General features: G+C 37.0%; 4 protein-coding genes across 4 annotated transcripts in view; 3 read left to right on the plus strand and 1 right to left on the minus strand.

Moving 5' to 3' along the window:
- The window catches only part of LOC127805714 (receptor-like protein 56), a 122,438-nt gene that overhangs the window by 37,959 nt on the left and 69,786 nt on the right, over positions 1 to 14,693 (plus strand). The window lies entirely within an intron of this gene.
- Positions 1 to 14,693, plus strand: part of LOC127805903 (receptor-like protein 13) — a 31,016-nt gene that overhangs the window by 3,284 nt on the left and 13,039 nt on the right. The gene's annotated exons all lie outside the window — the stretch shown is intronic.
- On the plus strand, positions 1,027 to 2,365 carry LOC127805915 (monogalactosyldiacylglycerol synthase 2, chloroplastic-like). Its single transcript, XM_052342758.1, has 4 exons — positions 1,027 to 1,250; positions 1,348 to 1,410; positions 1,523 to 1,597; positions 1,718 to 2,365. Exons 2-4 carry the CDS (start codon positions 1,369 to 1,371, stop codon positions 1,976 to 1,978), a joined length of 378 nt encoding a protein of 125 aa, XP_052198718.1. The 5' UTR covers positions 1,027 to 1,250; positions 1,348 to 1,368; the 3' UTR covers positions 1,979 to 2,365.
- Positions 5,142 to 14,693, minus strand: part of LOC127805904 (protein SRG1-like) — a 59,746-nt gene continuing 50,194 nt past the window's right edge. The window contains exon 5 of the mRNA XM_052342749.1: positions 5,142 to 5,254. Coding sequence (XP_052198709.1) covers positions 5,225 to 5,254 — 30 coding nt within the window. The 3' untranslated portion in view covers positions 5,142 to 5,224. The remainder of the gene's footprint in view (positions 5,255 to 14,693) is intronic.

The raw sequence follows: 14,693 nt of genomic DNA on the forward strand, positions 1-14,693 counted from the left end.
ATATTACACTATTAATTGGTAGATGTAATTTTAGCATCTTAAAACTGATTTTGGGTGGTTTTCTGATTGAACGCATGATGAATGCATTTTATTTATTTAATTTTTTCTAATAGTACTTTTTTCATTCAACTTTTAGGTTATTGTGAAGGATGTTTGGAAGGAGTATACCGGCTGGCCGCTGAACGACATGGAGAGATCTTACAAGTTCATGGTTAAACACGTACAACTTTGGAAGGTTGCATTTCACAGTACCTCTCCCCGATGGGTACACTCTGTCTACCTTGCAGCCATTGCGCCTTTTATGCCAAGTATGTTCCTTTTTGTTCTTGTTAACCATTTGACCTCTACTCCAAACTTACATGTGCTTTAGTTGTGTATCATTTCTTGCATGGAAGAGGGTTGCAAATGTCTATGCAATTTCATATACTACTTTTATTGTTTATTCCTTGAGACTTTAGTTTGGTCAACACTATGCGATTGAGATATACTCTTGCTACTTCCTATTTTAACTTCTTTTGCGTTATGATGCTACTACCAATTATGCCACTGTCGTTTACTTGATGCTATTTTCCTTAAAAATGATACTTGTCATTATCATTTGGCAATTAATCAATTGATAAGAGGTTATAATATGATTATTCATGCTAGGGAGAATTACAAAAATTCCTAAGCTTTGTGAAAACATATTCTCTTTTCATTGAACTTATTGTAACCTTGCAAAAATTTACAAGGTCTATTTTTAACCTAACAGAGACCTACTTACCTAATGTGTGATCCTGATTCTTTCTAACTATGAAACTTTACTAGCAACTCTAAAATGGCATTTAAGACTTATATGCTATTTTTATAGATTTTCTCACAGATTTTCCATGTTTGGTGGCGAGTATTGGGTGTTTTTGGCTTGCCAATCAGGCCCTCCTTTTGCTGTGCTGTTCTTGTCAAGGTAAACTTTTGGCTTACCTAACTTCTTTTCTTGCGAGGAAACATTGTGATAATTTTCAGTGGTTTGGTTCTTGACTCCAATAGGATGATTTAAGGGTTGAACTCGAGATGGATCCTGAATTGCCTGCAGTGTTGCTGATGGGGGGTGGTGAAGGAATGGGTCCAGTTAAGAAAACTGCAAAGGCCCTTGGAGAATCTCTATTTGACAAAGAACTTGAGAAACCAATAGGGCAGCTGATTGTTATTTGTGGTCGTAACAAAGACCTAGCTTCTACACTGCTCTCGCTTGAGTGGAAAATCCGGTGAAGGTGATTTACATTTGGTTATGGAATCAATAACTCATGTAGAGCCCAACCATTTTGTTTGGAGTCAGCAATATTAAGCTTTTTTGTTTTGTGGTTGTAGATTAGAGGGTTTGAGACTCAGATGGAGAAGTGGATGGGTGCTTGCGACTGCATTATTACGAAAGTTTGTTTCAACCATCCCATCTGGATACTTTCTACTTTCTTCTAGACTCTGCCCATTATGAATCATGGGGGATAAGTCGCTTATGCTTCCTCTGGTTTGCTGGTTTCTGCAGGCAGGGCCCGGTACAATTGCAGAGGCATTGATCAGAGGGCTTCCTATCATTCTCAACGACTATATTCCTGGACAGGTAAACAATTCAAACACTTGATTGCTCGCTTACTGCTCCGTCACTTTCCTAACCTTTGGAACATTTTCCCTGTATGGTGGCATCAAACTGATTGATTTTCCTTTCATTTGGCTTTCCCAGGAAAAGGGTAACGTTCCCTATGTGGTAGAAAACGGTGCTGGTGTCTTCTCCCGGAGCCCCAAGGAAACAGCCAGGCTTGTGGCCGAATGGTTTAGCACCAAAACAGATGAACTCAAGAGAATGTCAGAGAATGCCCTCAAACTCGCCCAACCAGAGGCCGTTTTCAACATCGTGAAGGACATTCACGAACTATCATGCCAGCGGGGGCCCCTAGCCAGCGTCCCCTACGAGCTAACAGCATCGTTCTCCAGCCTAATTTAACCGATCAAACCCACATCTCCCGGTGGGGCTAACATCTGATCTACTAAGTAAATGTGTACAGGTAGTAGACCTCCCATTAAGTCTCTTATCATTCTTTGGTATTGAAAAGTCTTTCTACGCATTTAAGTTGCCAAATTTTGCTGGGCAAGATCAGATCTGATGTTTGGAAAGGTTGGGATTAGTTTCTCTGGTATTCGAGCAGAAGAGAAGTTTTTATGGTTGTATATCTAGTATCCTGTTTTGCTGAATGAATCCAAATTTCCATGTAATCTCCCTTTGTTGTGTTGCTTCTGGAAGCTTCTTTCATTGTTGATACTCCAGTGCTTTCCTTATTGTCATTCTCTCCATGCTTATACGGCAAGAGTTGTTGAGCTGTTGAAGATTACTTGTCTTCTTGTGTGATCTCAACTCTGTTTAAAGAAGGTTGCTTATCAGCATCAGAAATGAGAAGAGAAACCAATGATTCAGCCGTACTCTAAGCCAAATAGCCTAATAAACTAAGAACATTGGACTCAACTAATCCTCATTCATGCACAGGGACCAACGAATGTGGCGGAATTTTAAATTTTTAAATACCATCTTTTATTTTTTTTAAAAGTAAAATTGTAAGGAAAAAATAGTAAAATTATTGTCTCTGAATCAAAGGCTGATGATAGAAACTAATTTATCCATGGTAAATTAGTGTACGAAACACTTCGTTTCTTGGATGGTCTTTTGTATATTTTTTTAATAATTTTTTTTAAAATTATAATTTTTATTGTCGTTACTAAACCCACTTTTACTCTTATCACTCTTTTAGTAGAAAAAAGGAAAAAGAAATTGACTTTGGAACCCCACAAAGTAGTTTATGGTTGGGGGGGGGGGGGGGGGGGGGTGCTTTCAAGCACCCATGAAGGGTTAGTGGTATCATTTGCTTAACCACACACATTAGGATCATTATGATGCATAATAGTCATAGAATAATTTTGGCCACACTCCACTCTTATCTGAAGTGATACTCTTCCCTACCTCCTTTTTGTGCATTGTTTTTGTCTTCTTATGTTTATTCTCATTGGCCAATAGGACAATTCAAGTTATCAATCCAAATTCTTAATCAAATCAATGTCTTTTGACTTCATATTATCATTATTTCTCATCCTTCATGTTATGATTAGGTACGGTACGTACATACATACATACACATATAATAGTTATAATGAAAAATTGTTTGTATTATTTTACTATATTCTCTATGCGTTACATTTTTTAAAAATTTACAAAAGAATTGCTTTTATAGCGATGATAAGCTCCTTCATTTGTTTAATATAAAATATTTTATACTAGAAATAAGCATACATGATTAGCATGCGAATACTTCATTAATTAATGCAGCAAGGAGTCTCAGAATTACATTAAACTTGGGCTTGGGCCTGGTCCGAGTCCAACGGGGTCCAGACCGATCAGCCATTAAGCCCAGCCCAAACACAAGAAAAGATGTAGCAGGCTAGCAGCTCTAGATGTAGACAGAAAAGCGACGTCGTAACTCGTACGGGCAGTTCAGCCCCAATCTCAACCATTTCTGAGCAATTGTCTTCCAGCGACATTCCCTGTTCCATTCTTCAATCGACACTTCCGGTATTTCCTTTCTCATACATTCAACTTTTTATAGCCTATATGTTGTGTCAGGGTTTTGGTTGGTGTACTTATTGACGAAAAATGTTAATGGTGCAGCTCGTGTTGCAAACAATGATTTTTTTTTTTTGGTTTCCTGCGTGATTTTCGTTGAAATTCGGTGGGGGAATTATAGAGTATCGGTTTAGTTAACATTTGAAGGTAGTTACTTTGGTTTTGAGGGCAGAATTTAAGGGATGTAGCACATCTTAATTATTTGTTATACATCATATTTCCATCTACCAATAATCATAAAAGGGGAAAAAAGAATTTGAAAAACTAGAGGATGTATTTTTAGTCGGAGAAATGCTATGTTGCCCACTGGCGGGCAACATAAGATTTGCCCGTCAGTGAGGGGGGCGTGGGCCCCATGCACGTGGGGCTAGATCCCTCTTTTAGTCGATGTAAAAAAATTATTATCTCTTTTTGAGGTAATAATCCCTCTAGAACAATTCACATATATGGACAAAGTTAGGTTGTGTCTTATTTTCTTTCTATTGTTTGTCTCTAAATTATTTTTACTTTTGTACATAAAAAATTCATCTAACAATACAATATAATACAATTCCCACATAAAAACCCCCCCAATTGAAGAGGAGAGAAGACAAATAAAAAAATACAACTCCTACATAAAGACGCCCAATCAAATACATAAAGAAGAAGATAAATTAAAGAGATAAGATAAGAGAAGACAATTTACCGGCGATACTAAGAAGAGGAGAGGCCAACGCTGAGAAGAGATAAATACGATGAAGATGAGATGGATTTGCAAAGGTTTTCTACGAAGGAGATGAAGATGAGAAATCGAAAATTGCTTTTGCGTACGTTTGAGCCTGCGAAGGCGCTGAAAAATGCATAATAGTGTGTTTTTCAATGAAAAATAAGAAAATTTTTATAAAGAAAGATCATCCGAAAGACCTATATATATAGATATTAGATTAATCTTATTAAGCATATATGTAAAAAGTCTTTTAAATTTATCTTTTAACTCAACAAATTATTGGACATTATTTTCTTTATTTTGAGTTTTGACTGCTAAATTTTAAAATTTATGATTATTGATCTAATGTTGTTTCTATCTTAAAATCTTGTTCACAAGTATAACTTGGTAAAGAATTTTTTTAGCTTATAATTAAATAAGACTAAGAAACTATCAGTTAATTATTAAAAATTAAACATAAAATTTATTAATTTTACCTCGTAAAAATAAACTTGTAGGAAAATGTTGATAAAATTAAAACTAGTGCATTAGTTGGCCATAGACCCAACAACAGAGCCATCAGAATAACTTCAAGAAGATTAGGATAACAGAAAGATGCATTGTTTTTAAGTTCGTCAAATCATCCGTTGACCTCTTTTCTTAATTTTGTCTTTGTCAATTGAAAGTACAAAGCGAATACCAGGAGACTGCCGTTTATGATCATTAGTAACATTCTACAATAGTCTATTAGGCTAATTCAGAACTCAACTAATTTTTTTTTTTTTTTTAAGATATACAAGCATAGTTCTTATAGTTGAGAATAGGTAACATCATAAAATTGCATTTTTAATTTTTGACATTCACCCAAGTAACCATAACTTACAGTATTTCAGTGATTAAACTTTGGCAGCATCAAGAGCTACCAGGCCCTTCTAGAAGCATTCATAATTAAAATTAGCATAATTCTTGACTGATTTGTATAATCTTGGCCTTTTCTCATCCACCAAACTCTCAACAGGTCTAATCTCATTTTCTGGCTCTGGTTCATTGAAAATAGCAACTGTTATCTTCCCCCTTTCAGGGTTTGTCACCACCATGTGCATTGGGCTCTTGAATATTCCATTACTCATTTTCTGCATACATTCAACAAACAATTTTAATAGTAAAAATGCATTCTTAACCACCAAATGCAACATCTTGTTTTGTTCAAATTGAAAGAGATCTTAATGATCCCTAAACATGGTTTATTGAAATGCATTTCCTCTTTCTTGTCAGCGGCATATTATACCACTATAGTTTTTACCCAAAAATATTATTGTTGGTAACCTATTAGATTCATAGGATCAAATAATATACTTAAGGCATGCCCTCTAGATGATTCATATAAAATTTGGTCATGACAAACTCCCCTTTTCATAATTTATTGTGTCCTTTATTAGCCTAGGTTAGCTCTGATATTACTTATAATACCTTGGTTATTATCCTAAGTGTTAGTTGAAGGCAAATTATGGATTCATGGAAAAATAATATGTCCTAAGATTTTTAGAATAGATTACTAATGTGGGATTGGGCAATAGCAAACTCTTTCATTTAAATTCCACCAACACCCATGTTAGGCTATAAATCTATATCTCAATGCAACCCAAATAAGTTTTAAACACAATTTCATGGCTCACACTTGGTAGCAATCCTGGGGAACTCTAATACCACTTATAACATGATGAATACTCACCCAAAAGAACTAAGCTATAGTTGACTATATCGGGTTCATAGATCAATTCATATAACTAACACCTCTCCTCTAGACTACCCACAAGGGATTGGCTCATAACAATTTCACATTCTGATTGATAATTCTGCAGAACAGAGAAAGGCACTGAAAACACAAAAATCTTCACCAAACAGAGGGCAAGAGAGTACCTGCATTTGATCACCAAGGTTGACGAAAAGGGCATAAGGAATTATGGGGACAGTGAGCCATTTATCATCTTTTAGAACTTGTAGGCCTTGAACTTCCCTGTCTTGCAACAGAATGGTCATCCCTGATCTGTTCGAATGAGCTTTAAGCCCAAATACTTGGTCCGATGTAGAGAGGGATTGAGTAGAGTTGCTTCGGCTGTGTTGAGGTGTGACACCCAACAAGTCCAAGGCGATGATGTTGTGGTTGGGTAAGTTATCTATTGTAGGCCTCGGCCTAGGATTGATAGTTATATTGAGAGGTTCAATCTCACAAAGAGGTGGCCCGTCAAGAAAATGGCCCAAGCACATTTATTTTGGTTTTGAGGAAAGCTGGGCTTGGCCCAGCTGCTCAACACAAAGACCAAGCCCATTTCTTTCACTGCCTACTGCCTTATCTAAAAGCCCACATATATCAGTCCTTGTTTGACCTAGCTTCTTCAGTTCTGTTCTCCCAATCGATTCCTACACAGGTTTGTTTTCTGCTTCCTTTATCTTATCTCAATCGTTTCGGATAACCTGATGGTTATCCTCATCCTTGGAGAGATCTTTCCTAGTTCTTGGGAGTTATCTGGAACTTTAAATCAGGGATATAAGAGGCGCTGAATGGAGGAGAATGTGAGAGAAAAGAGAGAGAGAGAGAGAGAGAGAGAGAGCCGAGAGTGAGAAGAGGGTTCTCCTTGGTGGGGTTTCTTCGTCCTTGTGTGGGTGTGTGATTCTCAGTTGTGGGTTTTGTGTTTAAGGCCGTTTTGGGTGTTGATTGAATGCGGTTCTTGGGTTGTGCTTGGAACCGATTCTTGGTTATCTTTTGTGGGTGTCGAACCGATCAACACTGAGTCTTGAAAATCCACCTTCTTCTTCGTCATTGTCGAGCGCCTAAAGGGAGTTTGCTGTTCTTATTTTTCCAGCTTGCTGTTAATCCATTTTACATACTGTTTTTCTATTTTCTTTGCCCTAACAATCTGTTCTTGTGGTTGTTTTGCGAGTCACAAACACAATAGGCTGTGAAGGGGCTGTGATAAAGGCGGCCATATCTGGCCATTTGGGGTAAGCTTTCTCTCTTGTCGGAGAATATGAAAGATGAACGTGTGGCAAGACACGTTCACAAAAATGATCCACCAATTTTACTATGATTCACAAATGAATCTTATTATTCCACTCTTCCATCAAGATTTTGAGGGTTAAGAAATAAATTTAAATTCAAAATACCTAATTTATAATTGGAGAGTGAACTCGGTTGGTGAGTGTGTGAATAATTCAAGTCATTTGTTCTCATCTGTCACCTTTACAAGCTTCTAAATAATATACACTACAAAAAGAAGTGGTATTGTCGGCAAAATTTTCCCGGCGATTTGAGCAAGTGTCGGGAAAACACCACAATCCCCGGCGATTTATAAAACCGCCGGTTATGCCATACACATCTCCGGCTGTTATGTCAGTGATTTAGATTCCCCCCACTCGCGCCCAAATCTTCCCCCTCACCCTTTCTCTTCTAAAATTCCCCTCTGCAAACCCTAACCTTCTCTTGCTCGCGCCTTGCTGTGTCTCTCTCGCTTGCTCTGGCCGCTGCATTTCGTTCTCTCTCACCGCTGCATTTCGCTCTCCCTCGCTGCTGTATTTCGCTCGCCCTCGCCCTCGCTCACTTACTCTCAGTCACTCTTGCCCTCGCCCTCGCCCTAGCTCGCTCACTCTCAGTCGCTCTCGCTCTTGTCCTCGCCCTTGTTTGCTCACTTTTAGTCCCGCTCACCTCGCTACCTGATTGCCTTTCGATCGCTCTTGCTTCTGTAACATCCCGCATCGAGCGATAAGAAAGACTGAAACAACTTACCCTGATGGGCTTACACGAACTTCCCAGGTGGGTCACCCATCCTTGGATTACCCCAGGTCAAGCACGTTTAACTTGGGAGCTCTTTGTCAACATTCAGCCCAAAAGGTATCCAGCTGGTGTTGTTTCCTTCTTTACTTATCCTCGATATATACTATTATGCTCTGAGCTCCCGGGGTATTACATTCTCCCCCCTTGAACACATGACGTCCTCTTCATGCGACCTTACAACTGGTCCCAAACCTTCTCCCATTTGGAGGCTGTCATCCTAAAAGCCTGCCAGGAGCAACTTCTTGATCAGGCCTCGCGCCCCGGCGCCACTCCCCACCCTCATTGGACCGTCTTCTCTAAGGGTTGGCTCTGATACCACCTATAACATCCCGTATCGAGCGATAAGAAGGACTGGAACAACTTACCCTGATGGGCCTACACGAACTTCCCAAAGGGGTCACCCATCCTTGGATTACCCCAAGTCAACCATGCTTAACTTGGGAGTTCTTTGCCAACATTCAGCCCAAAAGGTATCCAACTGGTGTTGTTTCCTTCTTTACTTATCCTCGATATATATTATTCTTCTCTGGGCTCTCGGGGTATTACAGCTTCTCTTTCTCTGACTGTTATTTCACATCTATCATTTTCAGTCATTTCATTTCCTCTAGTTTTGCTATCTCTTTCTCTCTCTATTTCCAGTCATTTCATTTCCTCTCCCAGCGATCTCTAGCACCGACGAAGCCCGAGAACTCCGCCTATGAACATTTCCGACGAGGATGTGACAAGATTTGATCTCCGCCTCAGGTATCCATTTGGATTTCTTGAATTGTTCATTTGAAATGCTATTGAACTGTTTATGCCATTATAGAAATTACTCGATGTTTTATCATCGAACTGTTATGCTATTTGAGAAATTACTTGATGTTGTATCTCTGATTCGGTTTTCTCGATGTCATTGTCTCATTGAATTGTTTATGCTATTGAGAAATTACTTATTCATTTGGACACTGTTAATTTAAATTACAATTGAACTGTTTATGCTATTTGAGAAATTACTAGATGTTATTGAACTGTTTATACAACAATTAAATGGTTGGAAATAATTGATTGGTGAGAAATACTAGTTATTATATAAAATATTTTTTCATTATTACACATTTTTATAACATATATTCGTAATTCACATAAAATCAAATATTTGACACATCTAATTAGAGAATACTTAATTAAAGAAGTAATATTATTTGGATTGGAACCTAGATTTGAAAATGCAAGAGGGAGAGACCTTGGAAGTTATACATTAAGCATTCATGATTGCCTTTCTTGCTTGTCTTTGGTTCAGACAGGCAATTGTGTGTTTGTCTCGGACGTATGCTGGTTTTGTTTCCCAGGAAAGAAAAAGAATTGATAACGAGAAGATAAGATGCTCTCTTTTTGTTCAGTTTCATGGGGAAGAAGAGGGCTAAGTGATTAGTGTGTGAATTTGCCTATTGCTCAGTGTGCCTCTTGTACACGTTCTACTTTAGGTTCAAATAACTATGTGAAAAAATGTTTCTCTGTTTGGTAGTTAACTAGTTGACCTCTTGTCCTGTATAGGTTGTTTGACACCTGATTCTCGCAGGACACGATGTTCACGTTTTATGTAGTGAAACCGGTTTCGGTTGAAGATTTCAGGGGGTTTCTTGGCGGTTTTGTTTATAGCATTCATATGAAGACTATATAAACAAGGATCATCATCATCTCTTAGCAATATATTTGGTGGTGGTGGTTTCAGATTTGGGTGGAGATTATGGGGGAATAGTAAAGGTAGTATGTTGTTTTTGGTTGGGAAGGAAGTTCAAGAAGCCTTTTGTTTTGGGGGAATTAGTGGTTTTTGTGGCTCCTAGTTTTGGGGTTGAGTTGATTCTACAGATATGAGACTCTCTTCTGTTGGTTTTACTCAGCAATCGCCTGAAGGTATGGTTTCTCTTTTCACTTTCTTTCTTGAATTTCTATCCATTTCCCCCATATTATGGTCTAGAGCTCTTCTTAATTTCCATATCAACTACCAAGCATTGTTTTCTTAGCTTTTCTGCCCTATACTGATTTCCTCAGATGGCATGTTTGCATATGGTTTTTCTTTTTCTTTTTTTTTTTGTGTAGGTTTTGTGGTTAATACTTTTCATTTAATGTGAACCCTTCTTGAATAATTTGATTTATGTGCAATGAAATTTGCAGGGGAGAAAAGATGTCTGAATTCTGAAATTTGGCATGCATGTGCTGGCCTTCTTGTTTCATTACCTGCTATCGGAAGCCGTGTGGTCTATTTCCCGCAGGGGCACAGTGAGCAAGTTAATTCTTTTAGATTTTCTAGTTGATTCGAAACAAATAATGTTTTAATTGCACCTGCTTATCTAAGCACATATCTTGTTAGTCTTTGTTCGAGACTGGTTGCTCTAAGCATCCTCTTTTTGATTTTTTGAAATAAAATGCCTAAATATAAGTTAAGCTTAGCCTAATCTCTGATTAGCCTTAGTCATATGAAAAGCTTGAATTATCTGCTATCCACTTTTAAGATCTTAGTGTTTGGGGTGATCAATGGCTGGTTGCATATTTGAATTGGACTTCTTTTTCTTAATTTCTGTGCTTATGCTTTTGAAGTATTTGGCTAAAATGGTTGATGACCATACATATATAGTTGTACTTCTATTTGTGAATTGGGACGTTCTATTATGATGCTAGTTGGGTAGCTTGGTTGACTGCATTTCCACCTTTCTCCTTGTTGGGTTGTTTCTGGCTCTTTTTTTTTTTTGGCTCATTTATGATAGAAATCTAGTGATTTCTTCAAGTGTTATCACAAATATCTAATTTTTTTTTTTCTAGTTTAAGTTGTTGAGTGTTTGTGTTTAGCCATTATAGTTTTATTGAAGTGGGGATTGGTGAAATAGAACTGTTCATAATGTTAAATAATCTATTCTTCATTCACCCATCTAGGTTGCTACATCAACCAATAAGGAATATATTTAAAAAAAAAAAAGGGTTGATCTTTGCCGGCGATTGTGAAAACCTTCGGCAATTTTATCACTTTGCCGGCAATTTTTTTAAACCGCTGGCAATTATTTGACTTTGCCGGCGATTTTTTAACCAAATCGCTGTCATTACCTTTCCCGATGATTTAAGAATCATCGGGAAAAGTAAAAACTTTGCCGGCGGTTTAGAAATACCGCCGATAAATAGTCTTTTCCGGCGGTTGCCGCCGGAAAGCTTTTCCGACTGAGGTATTTTTGGCGGTTATAATTACCGCCAGTAAAACTTTTACCGGCGATTTTTTTACTTTTTCCGGTGGTTTTTTCACTATCGGAAAAAATCGAAACTCTTGTAGTGATAGTTGTCACACATGCCAATCATTGATTTAGATGAATAGTTCATTATATTCGACAAACCCTACATGTTTTCTTTCTAGTTCTGACAATCAAATTTCTCTTACAATCCAGCAATCAAATGGATTGCTTGGAAGAAATCGAGTTAGTGTTGTTGGAGATAATGAACCATTTACCTAAATTGAAGATGGACATGTGTGGTAACTATGTTATTTAGAACTTTTTAAAGGTAGCAAATGATGAACAAATGAGTCAAATTATTTACACGCTGATCAAATTCTCAATTGAATGAACTAGGTATTATCTACATTTAAATTTATTTTGTAACCTAGAAAAACCTAGTGGATTAGTGGAAGAAAATTCATTTGTGAGCAATAGTAAAATTTGTAGATCGACATACATGAGGTATGTTGGAAAACAAATTTGATTTTTGAAAACAAGAAGAAATCAAGTGGTGCTATTTGAGATAATGAATAATTCACCTGAATTGATAATCGATAGATGTGGGAATTATATGACCAGGAAAAAAAATAAAAAGAGACCCATAGTCTCATCACCACCACCATGGTTGTTAAAGGAAGAGAAAAAATAAGAAGAAATCAAGTTGGTGCTGTTAGAGATAATAAACTATTTACTAGGTCTGATGATTGATATGTGTGAAAATTTTGATCGGGCACAAAAAAGAAGAAAACACACCATCCTGACACCACTACCATGGTTGCCAAAGAAGGAGAGAGAGAGAGAGCAAAAAGAAATCGAGTTGGTGTTACTAAAGATAATGAATTATGTACCTGATCAAATGATTGATTTATGTGGGAATTATGATTGGGGAGAAAAAGGAAAGAAATTCACCATCCCATCACCATTCCATGTCCACCAAAGAAGAAGAGAAAACAAGAAGAAATCAAGTTGGTGCTATTAAAGATCATGAACTATTTACTAGATTTGATGATTAATATGTGTGGGAATTATGATCAGAGAGGAAAAAGAAGGAAATCCATCGTCTTGTAGCCACCGCCATTGCTGCCAAAAGAAAAAAAAAAAAAAAGGAAACAAAAAGAAATTGAGTTAGATCTATTAGAGATAATGAATTGTTTACCTGATTTGATGATCGATATGTGTGGAAACTACGATCGAGAAGAAAAATGGAGGAAACCCATTGTTTTGTCATCACTGTCAAAGAAAAAAAGAAAACAAGAAGAAGTCAAGTTGGTGCTATTAGAGATCAAGAACTAGTTATTAAATTTGACAATCGGTATATGTAGAGATCATGATTTTAGGAGAAAAAAGAAGGAAACCCACCACCCCAGCACCACCGCCTTAGTTGCGAAAGAATGAGAGATGTTTTGCGAGAAAGGAAAGGAAATGAGAAAGAGATATATAAAATTTAAAAATACGTTTATCTTTTAAGCTAATATCAAGGGTACCCAAACGTCACTCATTGACATGATTCGAATCACGGATCAAGTAAAAAAAATTTTTCCGTTCCAACCCTAGTTGAGGTACCCATTAGGGTTAATATAAAAATAATTTAATATTTACTCTAATAATCTCAAAAAAGGTCCTAGCATTATCTTATGTCATTGCCTAATAATTTTAAAAGTATTTTTCTTCCTAAGTAAAAAAATATTTTTTTAACAATAAAATTAACACTAAAAGTGTTAATAGAAGTATTTAATACTATTAATAAGTGTAATATTTATAATTTTAAATATTAATTAGATATAATTTTATCTAAAAATAATTTTACGTGATGCTTCTATTACTAGTTACTAGGGAAAAAAAAAAAAAAAACCCTTTCTAGCTTCTCACCTCATATGCAAACGGATTGTAGTTCAAGTCACACCCCATTACTTAAATAATTGGTTTGTTACATTAATTTTGGTTTAATTAGATTTAAATCACCTTATAAAAAAGTTACAAATTAAAAGAATGGCCAAATTCACATTCAGAGCTGATCTCAACTTCTGCCGTCTTTTACAGGACCCGCCTTCTAAAAGCTCAAACTTCAACTCTTTGCTCAAATGCCGTTCCTTACCTTCGAGTTCAAGTCTGAAATTCGTGGTTTCTAGCAGCATCAAAATATAAGGAGAATATTGCAGAAAGGGATCGAGACGCCAGGCCAATTGTTCGCCGGCTGCGGGTCGGTGAATTGGAGAAATCCGAGGGTCGACTGGGAACTGGAACTAGCTCTGGTGAAGTGGGTTCTAATTGGACTTGGCCCCCATGGAAGAAGCTTCCTGAAAGATAAGAGACTCATTGGCACAACCTCTCAGGCCTTTGTTATTTGCAACGTGGATAAGGTAATTCCTTTCATTTCTGTTGGGAATTTCTTCGAACAGTTTGTTGTCTTTAGACGCTGTTGGACAATTGGCTTGCGAAAAGTTTCTCTTTCCTCGATTGTTTATATTCCAACTGGTATAACTTTCACCTGTCTATGTTGTTTGCATCATTGATTAGATGTGTTCATCCAAGTCCAGTGACTTAGCCATGGCTTTCAGGAGCAGCTCGTTCATCTCTGCCAACTTTGCTGTGCATTCATGTAAGATTCCCCTGCATTTTTAACATAATTAAGTCTTTATCCTACAATATGGGGTTGACAACATGAATTCTATCTAACCAATCATTTCTATCTATGACCATTCATTCCCCTACAATGTTCATTGGAACAAATTACCCTAGGTGCAGTTTTTGCCGATTTGTGTTTCCTCGTCATCTTCTTCTTAGGCAGACTAAGTGACAACTAATCAAAGATGGGTATTTGTTGGACACATCAAATGGCATATTAGATTTTAGAGATTTATTATGCTTAATCAAACAATGTGATAATTCTAACTGACCTAAAGTTTTCTGGCCACAATCTGAGCTTTCTTTGCTCTTCTGGGCTTACAACTAAATACAACCGGTCTGTCCAATCGAGAGTTTGATGATCAGAAAGAACTGAATTATTGCCATATCCTTCCATATCATCTACTTTCTGGAGTACTTTTGTTTCTCTTCAAGTGGAAATGCAAAGAACTTTTTGGCAACTTCCCTCAGTTCATCCAAGAATTCATCTTTCAATCCATGATTTTCTGCCTGAAATTAATCCCAAAACCAACTGATTAGCAGGCACAAGATCATAATTGATATTCCATCTCCGATTTCTTTCCTTGAGTTCATTTTCTTAATTGTTCTACAGTCAAATTGGCCCTAATGAACTTGGTGCTGTGGTGCTGTGTTCCATCATCTACT

The sequence above is a fragment of the Diospyros lotus genome, chromosome 7 (assembly GCF_014633365.1).
Source record: "Diospyros lotus cultivar Yz01 chromosome 7, ASM1463336v1, whole genome shotgun sequence".
NCBI classification, from domain to species: domain Eukaryota; kingdom Viridiplantae; phylum Streptophyta; class Magnoliopsida; order Ericales; family Ebenaceae; genus Diospyros; species Diospyros lotus.